This window comes from Canis lupus, chromosome 10, assembly GCF_003254725.2.
Source record: "Canis lupus dingo isolate Sandy chromosome 10, ASM325472v2, whole genome shotgun sequence".
Lineage (NCBI taxonomy): Eukaryota > Metazoa > Chordata > Mammalia > Carnivora > Canidae > Canis > Canis lupus.
Window position 1 is genome coordinate 61,536,231 of NC_064252.1, and position 23,178 is coordinate 61,559,408.

At 44.3% G+C, this 23,178-nt stretch overlaps 1 protein-coding gene across 15 annotated transcripts in view; it reads right to left on the reverse strand.

The window, feature by feature from the left end:
* Positions 1 to 869: 869 nt before the first annotated feature.
* BCL11A (BAF chromatin remodeling complex subunit BCL11A) overlaps positions 870 to 23,178 on the reverse strand; it is a 102,400-nt gene continuing 80,091 nt past the window's right edge. For 8 of the 15 annotated variants that reach the window (XM_049115556.1, XM_049115557.1, XM_025468298.3 and 5 more), the window contains 3 exons: positions 16,749 to 16,850; positions 9,297 to 11,319; positions 870 to 1,381 (listed from right to left, as the gene is read on the reverse strand). In XM_049115556.1, the coding sequence (XP_048971513.1) occupies positions 9,299 to 11,319; positions 16,749 to 16,850 (2,123 nt within the window). In that variant the 3' untranslated portion in view covers positions 870 to 1,381; positions 9,297 to 9,298. The remainder of the gene's footprint in view (positions 1,382 to 9,296; positions 11,320 to 16,748; positions 16,851 to 23,178) is intronic. The other 7 variants (XM_025468362.3, XM_035695897.2, XM_025468308.3 and 4 more) reach the window with 7 other exon arrangements.

Below are 23,178 nucleotides of genomic sequence, written 5' to 3' on the forward strand. Positions count from 1 at the left end.
AATCTCTAATACACAGGTGTCTGAGTTCTATTATTTATAAACCTATTTTAATATGCTATATTGTTTCTAGTTCTCTTCTGGTTCTCCAGGCAATAGAAAACACCAAATTGAGAAAAGTTCTTTGCAAATTAACTGGACCAGAAGGGATTTTTAGCACCTGTTTGTAGACCTAACTTACTTGTGCCACTAATTTCTGAGGAATGGACGTCACAATTATAACTGTGTGTTCTGATGTGAACCTCTTTCCTCCTACAGTCTTCCCCCGTATAAAATCTGCCCCAAATTTCCTGATATAAGTAATGTAAGTAATAAAGAAGTTTTATGTGTGTTTGTTTGTCTGTATTAAGATATATTTGCTAAAGGTTTGGGAACCTAAAATTAGAATATTTAATAAGCCACTGCTGACATTTATCACCTTCTTTGGGATTTACCACTAACCCAGTGACGTTATCTTTCTTGAGCTAAATTAAAAGACAAATTCAAATCCTGCATGGTAGCCACCAAAAGCATATATTTGAAAAACAGAATTCAGCGTGCCATATTATGCATTATTTAATGGTATGCAAATTATAAGTCAGACAGTTAGGAAAACCACACTTCAGCATTAATAAACAGCAACACTACTACTACATTAATTATGATATTGCTATGATTTATTCCCAGGTTTTGCATTTTGATTCTCCTTGAAAATTTATGCCATCTGATAAGCAGTAACCTCTTTCCCCTCCTACACCTCCTACCCATTCCTCAAATCTGCTCCTCTGGCCCACCCAATGGATGTCTGCAGGAGACGGGTACAGAGATACAAAGTCATAAGCAGCTGCACTGTCTTATAAGCATTAATAATTAAAGAACAAGCAAACACCACCTAAAGCTCCAACATTTATTGTGTTCAATGTTAAGCACACTTTTTAAAAGACAACATAGAATGTATAGAAACAAGGGGTTGGGGGACTCATGCTCATTTCCACAATACAGGTAATTAGGTTGGCTGGTTTCCAAAGGGCCAGGACGTCACTCAGGACAGCGATGGTCCATGCGCCCTCTATACGGGACTGATTTCACTGTTCCAATGTGGGTCTGTTTTTTTGTTTTTACTTTTTATTAAAAAATATAAATAAAATGGCACTGCAGGCCCGGGCAGGAAGGACTCTGCAGGACTCTGTCTTCGCACAACGGCTTCTTGGAGGCTACTGTCAGAAAACATCACAAACTAGCAGGATGACAGACCACGCAGATGTCGGCTGGGCGGCTCGCGTCCACCCCGCCCCTGGGGGCTTCAAATTTTCTCAGAACTTAAGGGCTCTCGAGCTTCCATCCGAAAACTGCCACACATCTTGAGCTCTCTGGGTACTACGCCGAATGGGGGTGTGTGAAGAACCTAGAAAGAGGTTGGAGACAGAGGAGGGAAAAAAAAAAAGTACAGGTGTGACTTGGCCCAGTGATTTTCTGTTCTCTAACTAGCTTTTTAAATTTACGACTTAAATCCACCACAGGTTGAGCCACTGGCATCTTAAACACCATTTCAAACCCAATCCCCCCCCAACCCCAGATCTCCGGCCTCCCCCTCCCGGCCTCCCCCCGCCACGGCCCCAGACCCGCTACCACATCTCTGGATCTCGTATGATTGTCCTAATAAACTGGGGACACACCTGGGAGGAAACACTTGCCCTTACGACTGAGAAAACTGAGTAGGAAACAGTCCTTTGGTTGAGGAGAACAGGGGGGGTCGGGGGAGGAGGGAAGGGGGACATTTCCTTAAAATAATAATAAAATTATAAAGAAACAGAAACTCAAAATTGATGTGAAAGCAGCACAACGAAAACATGAAATGTCATCAAGTTCAACGTCAAAGCAGCCAACGATTTACAAGAGGCGAACAAATCTCTGAAGAGGAAACCAGAACCCAAAATAGTTGCTCCCAAATGGCACCAAAAACTGCCTGTAGTTTTCTTTCAAACATGCAGTTTTCTTTTCTTTCTTTTTTTTTTTTTTTTTTTTCTTTTTTGGTAAGGGGGCAAGGCAATGGTGAAGGGAAGAAGGGAGTGCTTATTGTCCTCCGGGGGTCCTCCCTTGCTGTGCACAGTGACTTGAAGCAGCAGAACTGGGAGTCCGGATGTGCCGAGGAAGAGGGCCACCACGGTGGCATTCCAGGGCTCGTTGCCATGGCGACCCGAAGCCGGGCCTGGGGCCTCCTCTCCCCCGACTTGGCGCCGCAGGAGGCCCAGGGGCTGGAGCTCAGCTGCTCTCCCGGATTCCCCTGCGCAGTGGAGACCCGGGCTGAGGGGCCGCCTGTGTTCCAGGTGGGCTCTGGGGAACCCCGTTCCCAGTCCGGCCCTGGCACTGTCGTTGCGGCCCGTCTAGCTGACACCCCCACCGCACCCCTTTGTCCGACCTGCTAGCGACATCCAAAGCCCTGACAGATAGAATCCGGCCTGGGCCTGGGCCACCGGCTCACCCCGGGTCGAGGAGCGCAGCCCCCCGGTGGGGTTGGGGGCGCCGGGGGCGGGGCGGGGCGGGTCCTGCGGCCCCGGGTAGACTTTGGGGAAATCGCTTAATTTGCCTCTTCTGCTGAATCACCAGGACCTGAGATCCGCCTCCCTCTGAGTAGTCTTTGCCACTTTACAGAAAGGAAAAACAGTATTTGGATCAACCGTTGGAGTTGTGTTCAGGCAAGCTTAGGTTCTCAAGCACAATGACCCTGGTGACCTGAATTGGTCTCCTTTTCCCCGTGTGAAAGGGAGGAATTAATCGCATCCCACGACCATAGATGACACTGGGAAATAGAGAGAGAGAGAGAAACAGACCCATCCCCCTAAAGGCTGATTCACTGGCCATGTGTTCTACTGAATGAAACAGAGGGCTAATGGGATAACAAGATGACAGCAAGCAAAAGTGCACACCCAACGACCCATGTCTACCATTGGTGGCTCTAGCAGCCCTGGAATAAATGTACATAATCCCAATTCTGGCTACGTGTTCTGATGTCCGTTTCTCTAAACGTGGGTTCATTTATTCTTAATTGGGAAAGCGGCAGGCCCTTAGGAGACACTTAGAAAATTTGCTAAGTGCTTCATGCCTTTTAAAAGTTAACAGTCTTTTAAGGAACATTTTTTTTTTTCCAAGCAGGTTTAAAGAACACTGCCAATCCCATCCTCACACTGGCAAAATTCCCACTTTTTTTTTCTTTTTCTTTTTCTTTTTTTTTCTTTTTTATAATGGGAAGTTGTCTGAAAAAGAAAAGAGAATGGGATGGGTACATTCTTGAACACACCAGGCCCAGGAACGATGGAGTAACAGAATCGTAATGAAGAACACACGACTACAGCACAGTCATAAGAAATCATGTTTGTGTGTGCGCACAGAGGGCGAGAGAGGTTTAAACAAAAAAAAAAAAAAAAAGGAAAAAAGAAAGAAAGAAAACTCAGTATTTCCTCCCTCAAGCTCTGAGAGTCAAGTGTTCAAAGCAGGACAGGATGGGGCCTGAGGCTCCTCAACAACTTTTCAGGAAAGCCTGAAATATCCCAGTACCTTTTAACAAACTTAGTGTCTGTGAATAAACCACTCCATTTCCTTATTTCTCCAAATGAAATGATATCTAACCCCCCACTGCCACTTCCTTTCAAATTCTCGCTTCCAGCATTATGAACATATACAGTACGTACTTATTACATATACAACAATGGTATTTAAATAAACAGTTCTGTCACAGAATGCCCTGGAAAAAAAACTCAACTATTTCACACTTCCTGCCACGGCTGGTACAAATGAAGAATCAAGTGTTCACCCCACTTCTTAGCCCCCTTTAAAATGTATTGGCTTCGGTCCTTTTGTAGGTCCTAGACAAAGAGAAGGTAGGAACCGGTCTCAGGACAGAGGCAGTCCATGCACTGGGAGGGTTTCTAAGTTAAAATCGGTGAGATATAGTTATTTGCTGTACTCCTGTTTATTGAATTGTTCTCAAAATGAAGATAAAAAGAAACATTTAAGCATTAAGAGTTCAGGTATGTAGAGAACATTGCAGCAACACATCAGGGGTTATCACATAAACTGGAGAATTCGGAAAAATGTTAACGTCCTTAGTATTTCCTCATTTAAAAAAAATCATGAATTTATCCCCTGTCGGCCACGTTTCTTGTTATTTCACATTAAGATTTTTAATTTTGGGGGTTCCAGATACAGATGCCATTTATAAGTGATATTCTTGTTGCCTAGGTTTTCATGCTCCCCATTGTTCACTCGGCTTGAGAAATAATATTTTATAAGAGGGCTTCAGTAAGTCAGGAGACTAAGTACCCTGAAGAACGTGTCTCCCAATAAATTTATTTAACTTTGGGACCATGTAAATCAAACATGATCTTTGATTTATCACCAGATGTTTGCACCCCTCCCCAGTCCCCATTTGATTTAAGAAATTTGAACATACGAGTAAGTATACAGTATCCACCATTAATTCTGTCTGTCAGGATGCAAAACCTAATTATGCTAAGAGCATCATATACTGAAAAATTAAAATGAACACTGTATATAAAACCTGCACAGCTGCACTCATAGCTCCTAATAAAAGAGTAATAGGGACATACAGTGGTTTTATGGACATTTAATATGGTGGAGCAGAAGTCGCCACATCTAAAACTGGCATGGCACTGGGGACTACCTCTATCTTTAACAGTATGCTGGATTCAGTTGTGAAGTAACCTAATTCAAAACACAAATATCGCCTCTCAGTTCACTGCCAGTTACCAAGTCCTGCCAGATACATCCATCTCGTCCCAGCCCTAGTACCCAGCCCCAAACCCTCTCTTACGGGATTCCTCTCTGCCTCCACTCCCCGCTTCCCACCCAAACCGGCTTTAAAAAAAATACACCTACTTTCTGTGTATTTTAGAAGGATAAAACTATTCTTGCCTCAGATAAAAGGCATTACATGAAAAGGCCACCTCACAGCACCAGGGCATAAGGACTGAGCAACGAAAATGCTACCACAAGAAGACAACAGAACAGCTTTTGTTTGGGTTTTTACAAAAAGAAGAACAACGTTGTATCCATTCATCTACACTGGGAACAGGGAGACAGTATCACAGAAGTATGTGTTTTAATAAAGCAAATAGATGCTGCAGCATGCAATATTTGTAAAACTGACAACACAGATTTCTAAGGAGGGGTTTTTATAAGGGACCTAACTTGCTTTTCAAAGACTATGTTTCATTTCTTAAATCTATTGGTTGGGCAAAAGATCACTGAAGGGTATTCCCCACCCCACCCCACCCTCATTTGCTAACAGCCAGGAACAAACTATAAAAACACCTAAAAGATCTGTCCCATCTCTGGTCCCCTAGGACCTCAGAATCACAAGGCAAACCACCATGCATCTCAGGAAATCAGTGGCTGATTCCACAGATTTGCCACATCTGGCTAAACTACTGGTTACTTCTCTCTCTCTCTCTCTCTCTGTTAACCTGATGCCTTCCTTCGTTTCTGGATTTTTATGGGGGGGGGAGGTTATTTGGGGGATAAAGAAAGACTCATATGGAAACGAAAGCTGATTTAAAAAAAAAAAAACACCTCTTTTACATTATGTTCTAGTATAAGGCAGGGAAGGGAGAATAGAAAAGAACTTTCAGACAACAAGAACAGCAAAAAATCCAAAGGAAATAAAAGTTCAAGATGCTATTACCAGTAAATTTTTCATTTATATCTGAATGGATTACTGCTAAGAGATGAAGGGAAAGTTTTTTACATCAGACTGAAAACACTTTCCATTTCTCGAAAATTATTCTAGAACTATAAAATCTAAAAACTATTTCCATGTTTTGAGATATGTCTATTTTAATATAGTAAGCACTTTATGTTCCTTTAGGGTATGATACACGCATCAAAATGCCCATAGAAATAATCCTGAAAAAGACTGACTGGCCTTCTCTTAAAACCTGTTATTTTCTTGAAAGTAATTTACAGAGTGTGTCAAATGAGGACACAAGAAGCTTACATTGTGTACTTTAATTTTTTTTATTTTTTTCAATAAAGGGACAAAATGGGTGTATGAACAGGTTAATGCAGACAACTGCCAAAAAAACACAGACAGTGGTTTTTCCAATAGAACTTAACAAAGACCAGAAACAAATACAATAAAAAGCCAGGTTGTAATGACCTTTGGTCATCCAAATAAAAAAAAATAAAAACAAAGAAAAATAAAAGATCAAATTAAGTGCCTCTGTTTTGAACAGGGCACGTAAGCAATAATAAATAGTGACTCCCATAGTAAAAGATAAAATTTCAAGTTACGACAAACAGCTTTCATTACAGGAATAGAAAAGGCCAATAACAAAATATTCTGCATTGCCATTTACAAAAAAGTATTGACTAAAGCGGGCTTTCTCTTTAATATGCTTTGCATATGAAATTCTTTCCAATCTAAATATAAAGCACCATTTAGTTTTTGGCAATGAAAAAAACTGCAAAACATTGTTTTTGTTTTTTTTTTCCTTTTTTTTTTCTTTCTTTCTTTTACTGCATATGAAGGTAAGATGCTGGAATGTAGGGTGATAGAAGGAAAGGGACAAAAAGCACACTACATAACAAACCAACGTTATTAGCTTGCAGTACTGCATACAGTATGGCAGCAGGAAAAAGGAACAAAAAAGGATATGTACAACCCCTATGACAGCCATCCGTGTGACATTCTAGCAGGCTCCCCCAAACCGCCATTATATGGCTTCTCATCTGTACAATGTCACACTTTTTTGTTTGTCTCTTTTTTTTTTTTTGAAGCATACAAATAATTTGCACTATATTATCCTGCCAAATTAAAAAAATATACTGTGGCAGCCTGTCTTTTTTTTTTTCCACTACCAAAAAAGGTACATTGATACCTTTTAAGAGAACAAGCAACAGTTAAAAATACAAGCTTCAATATAAATACTATAGTGCCTAACACTAGATGAACATTTAATTCAAATACCATTCTAGAAATACAGAAAAAAGACCATAAATGTGTTTTAGCATAGGAATCAACATGAGTGTGCATTTTCCTATATTTAAGTACTATATAATCTTAAACCTTTCCCCAATGTATGTTTTTTTTACAACCTGAAGAGCGGTGTGTATCCAAGGCATAGAATTTCCACTACCATTTTTAAATGGATAACAAGTCTTGTAACACCACCAAGACAATGGAACCCTAAAATGCAGTTCCCCCCTAAACATAATGAAGTGTTTTTTTAAAAAAATTTTTTTTCTTAACATTTATATTTAAAAAAGTTTTGTACAAAAAAATCCTTGCACTGTAGAAGCGAAAGCAATCATTCATTTCTATGTTAAGTGTATTCTGTTTTCCATTCACAGCGCTTGCAATGTTGAGTCCGAGTAAGTAAGCTCATTAGTCAAGTAAATGGCTGGCAAAGTTTTTTTTTTAGTTTTTTTTTTAAAAATGCTCATCAATGAGATTGTGTTCAATTTTTTTTTTTTCAGCATTCTTGCAACTTTTCCCTTAAGTATAGACCTGTAAACTGGGAAAATTGTACAGTGCACTTAATTGTCCTATCTGAGCAGGTTTATTTTATACTCAACCTCTGTATCTCTGATTAGAGAAAAGATACAGATATTACAGGCAGAGTCAAGTGCTATTTGAACACCAACTGGGGCAGATGCTAGCTTAATAAAAAAGAAAAAATTAAAAAAATAAAATAAAAACAATGAATCCTCTTCCATGTTAACACAAATAGCACACAGTGTATGGAAAAGAAATGAAGTACAACTTTTAGGGAGCACAGACATATATACTGCTACTCTTAAAAATTCTTTCTCTTCTTTTTTTAAGAATGTCACATTTAAACACAAGTCTTAAGAATTCATAGTTAATCATCATTGTATCAATATTAGCTTATACACCTGTTCTAGTTTAAAATGGCAAATAGTACCACGTTGTGCTAAAAGATCACATATTTTTCTCCTGTTACCCTCTGTCAAACCTTATTGTCAGTCTCTTTTTAAAAATGGTCTACGAGGTCTTAAAGTTTATCATTTGATTGTCCCTTTGACAACCAAGTAGATCTGGATCTATTTCTTTTGGTGCCAGAACGTTTTTAAACAGACGTTATTTAAAACAAGCCATCTTCATAAAATGAATTCCTTACTAATAATGTATTTAGTTGTATTCCAGGGCTTTTGCACGTTGCACATTCAATTTAATCATCATTTTAAAAAAAATAAAACTTTGGGCAAAACAGCCCATTTCTTTTAAGCTCTCACCAGGAGCACAATAGCGTTTATACTGGTACAATCAGTTTTGCTTATAAGATTAAACTAAAGGGAGAATGATGATTAACTAGGACATAATGGGTCATATTTTTAGGTAGCCATTGTTGTGAGAAATACAATATAGAATTATATGCTAGGTCCTAAGTTTCCTTACCTCACCCAATGCTGAATTAAGCTACAAGTTTATAACAAGTAGAAAGAACCATCAAGGTGGTTTTAATAGATCCAAGGCACTCATATTTTTAAAACCAAATGACAGAATAAACTTGTTTTGTCTTTCTATTAATTTGTCAATTCAAGGCCTTTGTTTTTTTTCCTCTCCAATTGATACATTTAACCCTTTAGAGACAGACATTTAGCTCATAGAGATTTTCTTTCAGTGCCGTCGATTCTGTCTATAGAGGGTTAACCCAAAGACTGTTTTTCCTCCTCACGTTATAAAATAAAACTGTACATGATATGTATTACAGAATGTATGCAGCATGGTCTTTTTCTCTCTCTCTCTCTTTTTCTCTCAGAACGGAACTGGAAACAGCAACATGTTTGCTCAGCAACGAATCGGGGACAATTTAAAATAGCCATAACATACCATACATGCTGTCTAAGTTTAAAAAAAAAAAAAAAACATACACAACATGTAAATTATTGCACAAGAGAAAGGCTCAAAGTTTGCGTAAAATGCAATAGTATTGCCCCATACAGATCATGCATTCAAACGGTGAGAACATAAAGGAAAAAAAAAAAAAAAAAAAAAAGAAAAAAGAAAAAGAAAAAAAAAAAAAACAGGTGTGCTGGTGACAAGCACTCTCATATTCTTAGCTTCCGTTACTTCTGTTTGTAATTGTTTGTTTAATCACAGGGGACTAGAAAAAAATCCTACAGGGGGAGGGAAGGGAGGGAGGGAAGGAGGGAGGGAGGAGGGAGGGGGGGTGGGGGCGGGGCGGGGAGCGAGAGGGGAGTGGGGCTGGAGGGCCATGGGGGGAAGGGGGTGAAAAAAGGAGGTGTCAGGTGGGAGTGAGGGAGGGGTATTAATATACCTCTATTCAGTTTTTATATCATTATTCAACACTCGATCACTGTGCCATTTTTTCATGTGTTTCTCCAGGGTACTGTACACGCTAAAAGGCATCTTACAAATTTCACATTTGTAAACGTCCTTCCCCACCTGGCCATGCGTTTTCATGTGCCTGGTGAGCTTGCTACTCTGGGCACAGGCATAGTTGCACAGCTCGCATTTATAAGGCCTTTCGCCCGTGTGGCTTCTCCTGTGGACAGTGAGATTGCTACAGTTCTTGAAGACTTTCCCACAGTACTCACAAGTGTCGCTGCGTCTGCCCTCTTTTGAGCTGGGCCTGCCCGGGCCCGGACCACTAATATGGGGCGTGCTCCCTCCACTTCCCGTGCCGCTGCGCCCCGAGATCCCTCCGTCCAGCTCCCCGGGCGGCGTGGAGAAGCGCAAGCTCCCGTTCTCCGAGGAGTGCTCCGACGAGGAGGCGAAAGGCGATTGTCTGGAGTCTCCGAAGCTCAGGAAGGGATCCTTGAGCTGCCTGGAGGCCGCGTAGCCAGCGAGCCACTGCGAGTACACGTTCTCCGTGTTGGGCATCGCGGCCGGGGGCAAGTCGAACTCCTTCTCGAGCTTGATGCGCTTGGAGAAGGGGCTCAGCGAGCTGGGGCTGCCCAGCAGCAGCTTTTTGGACAGGCCCCCCGAGGCCGACTCGCCCGGGGAGCAGCCGCGGCCGTTTACAGTGCCATCGTCTATGCGGTCCGACTCGCCGGCCACCGAGTCTTCGTCGCAAGTGTCCCTGTGGGCCTCGGCCTCGGCCAGGTGGCCGCGCTTATGCTTCTCGCCCAGGACCTGGTGGAAGGCCTCGCTGAAGTGCTGCATGGAGCTGAGCACCATGCCCTGCATGACCTCGGGCAGCGCGCGGCCCTCGTCGCCCACGCCCACCACCGCGCCCCGCGAGCTGTTCTCGTGGTGGCGCGCCGCCTCCAGGCTCAGCCCGAAGCCGTAGTCCACCCTCTCGCTCTCCGTCAGCTCCTCCTCCTCCTCTTCCTCCTCTTCTTCCTCTTCCTCGTCGTCCTCCTCTTCCTCCTCGTCCCCGTTCTCCGGGATCAGGCCCGGGTCGTTCTCGCTCTTGAACTTGGCCACCACGGACTTGAGCGCGCTGCTGGCGCTGCCCACCAGGTCGCTGGTGCCGGGTTCCGGGGAGCTGGCGGTGGAGAGGCCGTCGTCGGACTTGACCGTCATAGGGGACGACTTGTGCATGTGCGTCTTCATGTGGCGCTTCAGCTTGCTGGCCTGCGTGCACGCGTGGTCGCACAGGTTGCACTTGTAGGGCTTCTCGCCCGTGTGGCTGCGCCGGTGCACCACGAGGTTGCTCTGAAATTTGAACGTCTTGCCGCAGAACTCGCACGACTTGGACTTGACCGGGGGCTGGGAGGGAGGAGGGGCGGATTGCAGAGGAGGGAGGGGGGGCGTCGCCAGGAAGGGCGGCTTGCTACCTGGCTGGAAGGGTTGCAGTAACCTTTGCATAGGGCTGGGCCGGCCTGGGGACAGCGGTGGGCTAGACGTGTTCCCTGCCAGCTCTCTAAGTCTCCTAGAGAAATCCATGGCGGGGGGCTCCATAGCCATTGGATTCAACCGCAGCACCCTGTCAAAGGCACTCGGGTGATGGGTGGCCAGGGCCATCTCTTCCGCCCCCAGGCGCTCTATGCGGTGGGGGTCCAAGTGATGTCTCGGTGGTGGGCTAAACAGGGGGGGAGTGGGTGGAAAGCGCCCTTCGGCCAGGCCGGAAGCCTCTCTCGATACTGATCCTGGTATTCTTAGCAGGTTAAAGGGGTTATTGTCTGCAATATGAATCCCATGGAGAGGTGGCTGGGAAGGACATTCTGCACCTAGTCCTGAAGGGATACCAACCCGCGGGGTCAGGGGACTTCCGTGTTCGCTTTCTAAGTAGATTCTTAATCCATGAGTGTTCTGTGCGTGTTGCAAGAGAAACCATGCACTGGTGAATGGCTGTTTGCAAGTTGTACATGTGTAGCTGCTGGGCTCATCTTTACCTGCAAAATAATACAACACCAACATCAATGTTTAATCACAGAGGAGGGCGTTACCAATCGCTTATTCACCTTTCACCTCCAGCCTGCCCTGCACCCGCCCTCCCCCCACCCCCAGCCTGACTCGACCCCAAAGGGCCTCAGCCCGCACTGACCTAGTGTTCCCAGGGGCCTTCGACGGGTGCCTGGCACACCTGCTGGTCCGGTGCCCAACGAATATTTGGCCCCGTCGGGCTTTCTGCCATTGCAATTCGGTTCTGAGGATTTTAAATCCAGTCTCCAAAAGCGGAAAAATCTGGACCAGCTCAAGCTCGGGAATGAGGATCCCTGCATTCTGCAGAGCCTCGGGCGACCATCTGAACTTTTCCAGTCTTTTTGCCAGCTGCGGTTTGGGGCAAGCTATGTGTCATCTCTGTTGCCTCCGTTTCCTCATTTGTTAAGTGAGGAGGGACTTGGATAAGGTGACCCGAAGGGAAACTTCTCCGCTTCCTAAAATCCCATCCTTCTATTCTCCCCTGGGTGGCAGGTGAACTTTCTGAATAGGCAATCATTTCATAGGCATATCGGAAAAGAGAAGGTCAACTCATCACAGTTCTCTGTGGCCCTAGAGATGCTTTTAATCTTAGCCCGAAACACACTAATTGTTGACATTGTTCAAAATGAGAAAATACTCATAAAATAATTCCGTGGAAGAGACCCTAGCAACATTCCCATCACATCCCCAGCCTGTGTGGGGATCCGTGAGTCCCAGTTCTGGTTCCACGACACTGTACAGGGACTCCCATTTTTATCTCAGGGGACGGTGCAAAAAAAAAAAAAAAAAAAAAATCTCAGAAGAGAAATTTAATTCGGATTTAACCAACAGGCCGTATCAAATCTTTAGGAGTTGTCCCCCCAGTCAAACAAATGCAAGTCTGGAGAAGTTAGGAGGAGTGGCTGGTGCCAACTTAAGCAGACACAGCATCCTAGTTTAAGAACAGTTAAAGCAGCCAGCACCATGACGGGCAGCAGGCTGAGAAATGCTACACTATCCTCCTCCTCATTATTTTGAGAGGCTAACAACGTGAACCAAATTATACAACATCCTGCGCCCTCGGCTGAGCCTCAGCTCCAGTTGAGAAAGAAACAGAAAGATACAGTTCAGCTAGTCAACTCTTTGGCCAGTAGCCAAGCCGTCTGGAGAGGGGCCCTGCTTAAGTCACATTATTTCTCTCTCGCTGAAAAGAACCCGAGAGTGGTAAATGCCACTTTGGCAAAGAGGGGCCAGCTTGACTTCACAATCATTCATTTTTGGAGATAGCTAAATTTTAAAAATATATATACACCAAGGGAGTAACTAACAGTTTACCAGTCAACCACGGCATTAAAAGGGGGCACAAATGTTGGTGGCCAAGGGACAAGGATGAGAAAAATAGATAACTTTCCAGGGATGCCAAAAAAGACAGTGCGTAAAACACAAATGAGAATAAACTTTAGCCCGCCTTTTCAAAGGGGGACTAGACCAGTTGCTTAAGGCCCCAGCTAGTGTTTGTCAGCAACTTTTTTAAAAGCAAAAAAAAAAAAAAAAAAAAAAAAAAAAAAAATCCACTGCGGAGCTAAAGAGTGGGAATGAGGAATTAATCAATTATGATTCCTCCATTTAGCAAGTCAGAAAGAAAAGCTGGCAGGGTCTTCTCAGGAGCCCCAAACACTTGCATTCCAAAACAAGCCAGCCTTGCTCAAGCACTTGTCTGAATAATGGACTCCCTGCCCTGACCTTGTAATTTACTTTACAATGCATTTATAATCTCACTCAATATATCCCACTCCTGGGTAAATCTCTTTAACAAGATTAGATGATAAGATACCAAAATTAGGTTTCCAACATTTGCCTAATGTGGAGGGAGGGAAAAAAAAAAAAAAGGCAGAAAGATTTTGAAAGAAAACGCTGACATTAGGATCACATTATCTGCCTATTTTTGTTTGCCTCCTCTCTTCCAAGGGAAATAAAAAGCATCATTGAGAGTATTTTCATAAATTTTTTGTTGTTGTTGAACAATGACTTGGGTCCTAAATAGGCAGGGAAAAAACTATCTGGTTCCAACTAACGTGACCCTCCGTGGCTCTCTCCTTTGCCTCTCTAGGACTCTGTGTTATTATCATACATTTAGCCTGACAATCCCAATTGGATAAGTAAAAAAGGAGATTTGTCAGCTACAACAAGTCCTTAACGCTTTCATCACTCCAGATGCCATAAAATCATATTTCAGCTCCTAATAGCCTACTGACTCCTCCCAGGCCTGGGCCCGTAGTTAGCAACGTGGGTTCCGCGGGCCCCCCGGGAGCAGGCCGGGCCCTGGTGAGCGCGGAAAGGTGGACGGCACTGCATCACGGATCTCACCTGCATCCTTTCCAAAAGGCTTAAACGAGAAAAGTCTGCTTTATTTTGCTGCTCTGAACTTCCTAAAATGTTGTTTCCAGAGCCAGTGATGTGCTCCTGCTACAACACGTTCACACTCTGCCGTTATCCTCTCCTCTCGCACACCGGGTCAGAGAAGATGGCATTTTATCTTATAATGAGCATACAACATACCGTTTTCACTATCGCATTTTAGTATTCCTATCAACTAGATATTCTAGATCATGAGGGCAGCTAGTGTAATCATAATGTCAATGAGAAGGGCTGTTACGATTGAGACGAAAGATTACATCGAAAGAGCTGCTTTGAAACCGGTAATTATTACCAGTCCACTAATAGCAAATGATGCATTACAGTTTCACCATATAATCTGTGTTTCACTCGGCTCACGCCAGTGCACCATATTATATTACGGTGCTCACAGAGTCTCCATTCCTAAACTGCAGTCATCAATAAATGTGTTACTTGCCATAATTTGTGAAATTACTTTGTTCATAACATCTTTGATGGTTTAGAAAGACCAGAATTGATTTCCTGCGTGGCAAAATTAGGGCTACATTGATTTATTGACGTGTAAAATATAATAATATTCTTCATTTACTCTGACGAAAATCAACTTCTCAATTTGAGAGCCTCATTGGGCATTCACGGGGATTGTTTTGATTTAGAGCAATAAACTGAGACCTGGCCCCAAGCATAGGAACTCCAGGCATCAAACAGTTAAAATCGGCTATTAGCTCACCTACTGGCTCTTATTTTATTTCATTTTATGGTATGGGAAGGAATAACCCCATTGTCACCAATGCTAAAGAGTCGTGTGATCTAAGTCTCAGGATTTAGAAGAACGAGGTCTGACACCAGGCCCCTGGCTCTACTATTTACCAGCTTCCGGCTCTGAGCCAATCATTCCATTTCTTTGAGCCTTAGGTTCCCTATCTGTAAAATGAGCATAAAAAACGGTACCTTAAAGGATTGTGAGGCTCTGATGACAGACGTATATAAAAGCCATATGTAAACTACCAGGTCCGACAGCACTGCGAGTTTTCATTACTCCCAGGCTCGATGAGTTACCTACCTAGCATGATAGCTGACCACGCTGTACACCCAGAAGGGCTTCCAGAAGAAGGCTCGAACCCAGAATCCAGGCTTCACCCCAGGCCAAGGGGAGGCCCTGGCTAGAGGGCAGCAGGAGGGGGCCCCTTCAAGGCCTTCGACTGTGGTCTACCTGTGGTCTACCGGCAGGGAAGCCACAAGGTAAGTGCTAAGTGCTCTGAAAGCCAAGGGCGGCTGGTTAAGGCACCTGGAGTAGCCTGGGGGTCAGCTCTGCTAGAGAGCTTTCTGGAACTCCACAACCCATTTCCACATACCTTGTCTGGTCACTCCTAAACTGGTCCTGCCAGCATGGGCACCAGCAAACTAGACACCCTCCCTTGGCAGGAGGAAGGGGAGAAGGCCCCGGGCTCCTAGTTTCCCACCCCTCAAATCCAACTCCCTGCCCTCGTGAGGGTCAGTGGAAGAGAGAGAACCAAACTCTTTCCCAGGCCAGCAGACCTTGGCCACTCACCTCGGTCCTCCTCTCTACTGTCCCGCTCCCTTCTTTCCCCTTCCCTTCAGGGGTGGCTCTGTTCCCACGCCCTGGTGTGGGCCCCAGGCACCCCCAGCAGAATGAGGAGCGCTCTCCCCACCCAGTCAGCATGTAGGGACTCGAAACCCTGAGTCCAACCCCCTAAACTCTCTACCATCTGTGACCTAACCCAGGCTTAGGCCCAGCTTGGTGTTGGGGAGGGGGTGGCACAAGAGGTGCTTCTAACCCCTGCACCGCCCAGCCCTCAGGACTTGAGGACTTGTGAAATTCATACAATAACTCTTTGTTACCTAGGATTACCTAGGACTTAACAAAACAAACAGCTGGCTTCAAATTTGGTCTCAGGGCGCATGCCCTGCCCTGCAGACACCATTCCCAAGGTGGTTAGGTCGACTTTACCTCTCCCACCTAAATGCCAGTCCCCTCTCTAGCTGAACTCCTACAGCATCTTGTTCTTTCCTTTCCGTGACACTGTATCCCCTTTCTTTTCTTCTTTCCACAATGGGTTAGTTTGCACAAACTTTCAAAATAAAAACACATTCCTGAAATCAAACGTAGATGCCACGCTTCTTTTTCTCTGAAAGCTGCTTTTTCGTGTTTGGGGTAGAATCAACCCCCACCCCCATCCGACTTTGCAGCCATGCATGACTCATATCATTTGTATCATTTGTTACTACATAGAGAAAAGCAGACTGTATTACCTTCTAAAACAGCATCTTTTCAAACACATTTTTTTTTTTTTACAAAACATACAGATCTACATTTCATAAAAAATTTCCCCACCATAAAAGTTGGTTTGCACAAGTACTTGGATGGTGTTAATGGTTGTGATGGTGGTGGCGGTGGGATCTTTGGCTTTAAGCAACAACGCTGTGCATTTTTCTCTAAAACTAGGAGAAAAATAAGTAGAAATTGTCTATGTTTGCACGTATATAATGCACCATGTATATATACAAATATACCATGTTTCAGTACACATGTAAATGCATAGATAACATATACGAGAATCACTCTAGAGTAACTCTACACTGACTTCTTTCGGTTCTGGCCTCTGCTATCATGTACACCGTGGGACAAACTCCAAGTCCTAAATGAGGCCATGGAAGTGAATGTCCAGCAATAAAATGAGCCCTGAACACACAGATGTAGATGGTCACCAGCCGTAGAGCCAGATAAGACCCTGGGGAGGAGACCCCCCCCCCTCCCAGGGCTGAGCTGCTGTGGCTCCACGTCTTTAGGGAGGGAAGAAACAAAAAAGGGGAGGGAGGAAGGGGAGGGGACCGAGTGGAGTGGGGGAGAGGGTGCCAAGTGAGTAATGGAATAATGCATATGAGGATGCCAATCTATTTTGGAAGTAACTCCTTTCAGTGCTTAAAAAGTAAGGTAATTTCCAGAAACTCTCATCTCTATACACATGGACATTTGTAGAAGAAATAATGCTCAACTTACAAATACCCTGCGGGGCATATTCTGCACTCATCCCGGGCGTGGGGATTAGAGCTCCGTGTGCAGAACGAGGGGAGGACAGGCCCCTCCAGTGCAGAAGTTTATCTGTGAAAGAAACCCAAAATCAAGCACTAAAGCTATAAACAACGTGCATCGTAAACCACAGGATATCACATTTCAATTCCATTAAAATAGATTAACATCATTACAGCAGCCTTGCAGATAGTTAACCGGCCCAAGGCCTCTATCAAAAAAAAACAACGATGAAGTTAGTGCCACAATTTTGTTTTGTTTCTGATTTTGGTCCTTTTTGACAAAATAGAAGGAGTTTGTTTTAGTTGTGGGGGCGGTGGCTGTGGCCTTTGGTTCATTTGCTTGTTTGTTATTGTTTGTTGTCTTATAATACGTGATACGTAAACAGTAAGGGGGAAATTGGTAATATTACGGGGTTGACTGGTAGAATGGAGGGATGTATCTGCAAGGCTGGTTAACATGCATACATTTACTTTCCAAGACAAGCCCAAGCAAAAAACAATATGCAAGTAGGAAATGAATGGATCTGTGAATCATTTCTTCTGGAATAGAGCGTCCCACTCCACCTTCCCCGCTCTACAACTTCTTCCCAAGCTGTACTTATCACAGCAACTTCAAAGGCAGGGAAATCTTAGGCATTCTGGACTTGGTTGGGCCACACTCTAGAACTGTATCAATGGAATACCCCTTATAGACACGGCTTCCTTTTTTTTTTTTTTTCTTTTTTTTTTTCCAAGATTTTATTTATTTATTCATGAGAGACAGAGAGAAAGAGAGAGGCAGAGACATAGGCAGAGGGAGAAGCAGGCTCCATACAGGGAGCCCGATGTGGGACTTGATCTCGGGACCGCAGGATCAGCACCTGAGCCAAAGTCAGATGCTCAACCGCTGAGCCAGCTGGGCATCCCTAGACATGGCTTCTTATAACACAAAGCAGTAGAGAATACAGACTGAGATTTCTGGGGTTCAAATAACTTTGGCCAAGGCCAATCTTGAGGGTGAGGAATCCTATTCTCTTATGTGACAAGGAGAGAACCAGCAGCATTCCAGCAACAGCAGCACCCAGAGAAAGTGGCCCACCTTCTCCATTCTACTGCACTTGGTTGCTCTCTGGTGAGGAGAAACAACTTCTCACACTAATAAACATAAATCTAGCAGTAAATCAAGCATTTCTAGCACCGAGACTTTTGTGAGAAAGGAAATATTTGGTTTGTGCAACCTGGGGATTATATGGTTTCTGTGGTAAGTTCCTAGTTTTTCCAAGTCCACCTTGAGCCAATCAAGCATGCAGAGGTCAACCTTGAGACAGAGTGTAGGGTCGATGGAGCAGGAGATACTCAGCGTGTTCTAGAGGCTGGGAGTTTGTGATGATTGGGGGAGGAGGGAGAGAAGAAAAACAGACTTTGATGGTGAGTAAACAGAGTATGTTTTCCATTAGCTTAATATTAAGAGCACTTAAAAGTGTTGTTGTTATACTCGAGGATAGCAGGTCTCAAGTGTAAAATACATCCTGTTCTCCTTATAGAGATTCTCGCTGCCAAGAACAGCCGGGGCAGGCAGCACAAGTTCCCCTTTCATGGGGAGCCCGGTGGGTAACAATGGTGTGGGGCTCGTGGAAGCTTTTATGCTCCGTTGTTACCAGGCCTGCAAAGGGGGGCTGCTACAGAGACCCCACCTAGCCGGAGACCATCTAGAGAGGCATATCCTCCGCTCCAAGCCCAAACAAAATAAATACCACAAAATGAACCGGCAAAAGGCGCAGAGACTGGACTTCACAACAACAACAACAAGTATGTCTTCATTTGACTGTTTATATTATAAACAGGGTATTGAGAGAGGAGGGTAAAATTAACTACAGATTTGGTCATTGTGTTTCTCAACAAGAAGTCAGAGAACCCGTTTTTGTACTCGCTCTTGCCTTAGCCACTTCCTAAGTTTGTCTGTGACCAAGACGGAAACCCTCTTAGGAGACCCGCACAACGGAGGTAGCTCTGGGATCCTAGCAGAGGTGCAGCAAGGTACCTGGACCCCTGTGTGGGACAGTCTGATTTCAAACTCCCCGCCGCTCCCTCTGAGAAGAGCCCTGGGGTGCCCCGGAGGGGGGAGGCAGCGGCCTGGTCCAGTTTTCCACAGGACAAGGCCACATGGCAGAGCGAGGGCTCATCAGGAGAGGATCTGGGTATCTGGCATCATGACCTGCTTTTGGCTTTTGAATGATAAAAAAAACCTTCGAGATCCTCAAGTCTATGCCTGCATCTGACTGATGGGAAAACGGAGGCCTTGAGCAATTAAGTGGCTGACCCACAGCTATGCTGATGGTTAGAGCAAAGATCAGAATTAGTCTCCTGACCCCTTGTCCAGTGTTCTTTTCTGGGATAGCCATCTATCTCTTCCCCAGGTTCCTGCCCAGGAAGTGCCAGTGAGGAGGGTTCTCTTTCTCCTAACCCATTAGGAGAAACACTTCTCCTAACAACCTCTTGGGACAGAGTCCAACCCAGAGGTGTTGAGTGGGCCTTGTGGGAGGGTCCAAATAAACTGACCTGGCTTCAAAACTGGAAAACAACACCTGATCTGCTTCCTGAGCCTCTCTCTGCATCCGACCTCACCCCACCTCACTGTTTTTACCCTCTACCTCTGCTTCTCCTACAGGATTAGCCAGCTGAAGAGAGACAAACTGTTCCTACCGGCTTCACAAGCTATTGATATTATCTTTCCAAGAGACCCATACTTGCATTTCTGTTCCTCCAGGAAGAGTGTCAAAGTATAGGCAATGGGGAAGCCCAGCTGATTCTGTAGCCTCTCCCACTGAACACATCCTCCTTGGATAAGTAGTTGGCGTTCTCACTGAAACTGGAAATGCTAAATTGTCGATAGCCTCCCAAGGGTTTCACTTCTTGCCATGATGCTTTCAATTATTTCATCATGTTTTAGGCAGAGTCTCACAATTAATGCTTCTAAGCATCACTCTCAACGAGCAGCTCCACCGGCCTGAGCCAGCCCTGGTTGAGGACCTTTTCTTTTCACTTTCCCCAGAGAGTGGTGGGCTGGAATGTGGGCAGTCTAGCTCTGCTCTCTTTTGTTTCCTTGGTGGTACTCTTAGGGCAGCAGTTCTCCAAGTGCAGACATAGGCTGTAGCACCAGCATCACCTGGGAGTCGGTTGGAAATGCAAATTCTCAGGCCCACCTCAGACTTACTGAATAAAAACCTGGGGTCGGGGGCCGTACAGCACTCTATGTCTAACAGACCCTCCGGGTGATGCATGCACAGTTCCAGTTTAATAACGCTGTCTTAGGGTCAGGGGAGGCATGGAAGCTGGAAGCATGTTCCTCTGGCAGAGAGCCAGAGCGGCTATGCAACCGTTGTCCCTTCTGTCTGGGACTCACGTCTTTTAGGACTAGAACAGTCAAAAACAAGCAAGCTTGGGACATACCTAAGAATCCTTTTGTGTGGAATCCCAGGTTCCACCCTCCTTCACTGATAGGACAGAGAACAGACCCAAGCTTTCCATCAAACAGGGAATGCTCTTTGCACAAGACTACATCCAAACCGGTTTACGCTAGACAGACGGTGTCCTCACCACTTCCAAGAAGGCTGAAATGTTTGAGAATGCAGCTGTGGCACGCCGCATGGATGCAATAGGAACTGGGCTCTCTGTCCTTGTCTGGACTCACGTATGTCGTATGTGATGTGTTGCCCTCTTCTGGATCAGTCTTTTCAAATGCCTGTACTCTTCTGGTGAAAGGTGTTTTAACCTGTTCTCATTCGTAAGGGTCTCTCTAGACCCAGCATCTCCACTTGGGGCCTTGGAAATGCCTTATGCATTATTAAGTGGCAACGTTTCTTTACGGCTGAATAAAAAATAATGAATCTTATATTTGAGGTCTCATTAAAAATTGGCAATAAACTGGGAATGGTTTTGATTTCATGTTTTACATTGATCACTTTACATTTCTGTATACAATGGGTACCAACTTTTGATGCAGAGCTCTAGAAGCCCTGTGGGATATCCCTGGAATTTAAGGTCCTTAAATCGGTTTCTCAAAGACTCCTTTATTATTGACATGCCGCTTGTTTCTGAAATTAATCACTGGGTATGTAATGCAGTCGCATTATAGTCTACTGCTGACCTACAAATGTCCCAAACAGCTAAGCACAAAGCATCATTTCCAACACGCTTAGTGACTGCTCTGCGGGCCCGACTTTTATCAGGTATCAAATCCTGGCCAGGCCTCTCTAGAGGAGTACATAGACATACAGATGTTTTGATGTTTACTAAAATGTATACGCATGTGTATACAGTGCATATATGTTTCCTTTCTTGAGCATATGTTTTTAGAGAACTTCCTTGCTTTTCCAACAAGGTAGAGCACAAAAAGAGTAGGGCTGTCCCCAAGTGGAATGGGTTACCCTGAGAAGGCATAACCTCCTGTTCACTCTGGGTCCACCAGAAAAGAAGGAGCGGCAACCCACCACGATGAGGAGGCATCTCCATCTTAGGTGATAGGCCAAAATAAAGGACCCCCAATCCTCTCTTTCAGCTCCAAAATTTCCAAATCTCCTCTTCCCCCAGCCAGTAGTGAGCTTACAGACTACACTTAAAAATACATCCTCAAAGTTTGTACAGTTTCCCGAATGAACCAATTTCAGTTCTAATCAATTATCAGTGGATCCAAATCACAAAAATAACAACAGTGCAGCTAGTCTGGGACAGAGGCTTCCTTAACTAGAAAGCAAATCCACTAAATGTCCTTCTAGCTCTTGACCCTCCGTTTACCATAGATACCAGCTCCTCTCTTTCAGATCCTGTGACTTAGCACAGCATTATAGAGCAAACATTAGCTAGGCCTATGTCTTGAGTCCTGTCAATCGAAACTGAAAATGTGCCAGCTGTATCAGGGCTAACAGACTTCTTAATTAACCTTCTGATATTGTCAAAATTGCATTCCCTTTTGTTCTGGAAATGAGCATTTACATGAGCATTTTTTCCATCATTGCTTTTTTAACCAGCTAAGGTTTTACCAAATTGTGATGGTCTTTTAAAAAAGTGTATCCTGTACAAATGAAAGCAAGCGAGAATTCTAGAGATATCACACTTAACAGAATTTCTTTGCTGAAACTTGCTCATGATCTCTATATTCCTCGAGACTTCACCGGTGACTTTCATTTCACCAATTAGTCATTTAAAAACCCTTCTTTTTTTGACCAATTCTATCCTCTCACAGCCTTGACTGTTTAAAAACTCACTTCACCTTTAGAGTTCTTATCCTAGGAATTCACTCAATGAGGGGAGAGGGAGACATGACACCTTTCATGCCCCTTTATCTATAAAAATGCAAAAAATGCAAGCTACCAATCTGTCGGGCCTAAACAAAATTTTCTGCAATCTGTGTCTTTAACATAAGCAAAGCATATAATTCAAAAAAGAAAAAAAAAAAGCTTGCTTTTCAGAAGAATAACTAAACCAAAGACATTGTGCTCCATCTTTGTGTTGAAATGCAGATTTCCCACTAAAAGGCAAATCCTTCATTTCAAAAGGTTGAATAGGATGGTACTTAAAAAAAGAATTCCAGCTGGTTAAATTTAGGGTGTTGAAAAAAGTGCACTCCAATAATATTCTTTGGCTCTGGGCCCAAAGTATTTTCACTTGATTGTGAATTAGATAAATTTTTATTACACTTTAAGCTTTTGCCTTAGAATGGTGGAACTTATCAAGGAGACTGGAAGGGCAGCTATATAAAGACAAATTGTCTTAGGACAGTTTTTTCCCTCTGTTTAACTGTATACCTCACTCTGCAAATCGTGCTACCCAGGTTAATTCCATTCATTCACTCTTTCGTGCATTCATCCAACAACTATTTACCGAGGGCCTGAAAGGTCCAAAGCAAGGGGCCAGCGTCTGGGGCTAACACAAAGAAAACCCAGACACAGACTTCCCCACGGCAGCCTTCAACTGGTAGAGAAGATAAGGCCAGGACAGAAATCGCTCTACTCCAATTTGGAACGTGTGTCATGAGAGAGGCCCAGCTATGAAAATTCAAAGGAAGAGAAATTACTTCCACTTGAAAGGGAGGAGAGCAGCTTTCAGGAAGTGGTAACTTATGAACTGCACCTGGAGGGCCAAGAGGAAGGACTTTCTAGACAAAAGCAAAAGCAGGTACAGGCGCCCAGAGGAGCAAAGGCCAAGGTGTGCGCGGAGCAAATGGGGCCCAACAGGTAGTTACATTTAGATCAAGATGTTGTACGCTGATACGTTCGGTTGACAACGGAGGATCTGCTCGTCTAAATAAACCTGTGAGGACTTCTGCGAAGCCTTCGGCCTTTATAGGTTCATCCTTGCAAGTGTCACGTTTTCTTAAAATAAGGGACACGGCCATGTGGGACGCTTGTGAGACTCTTCCT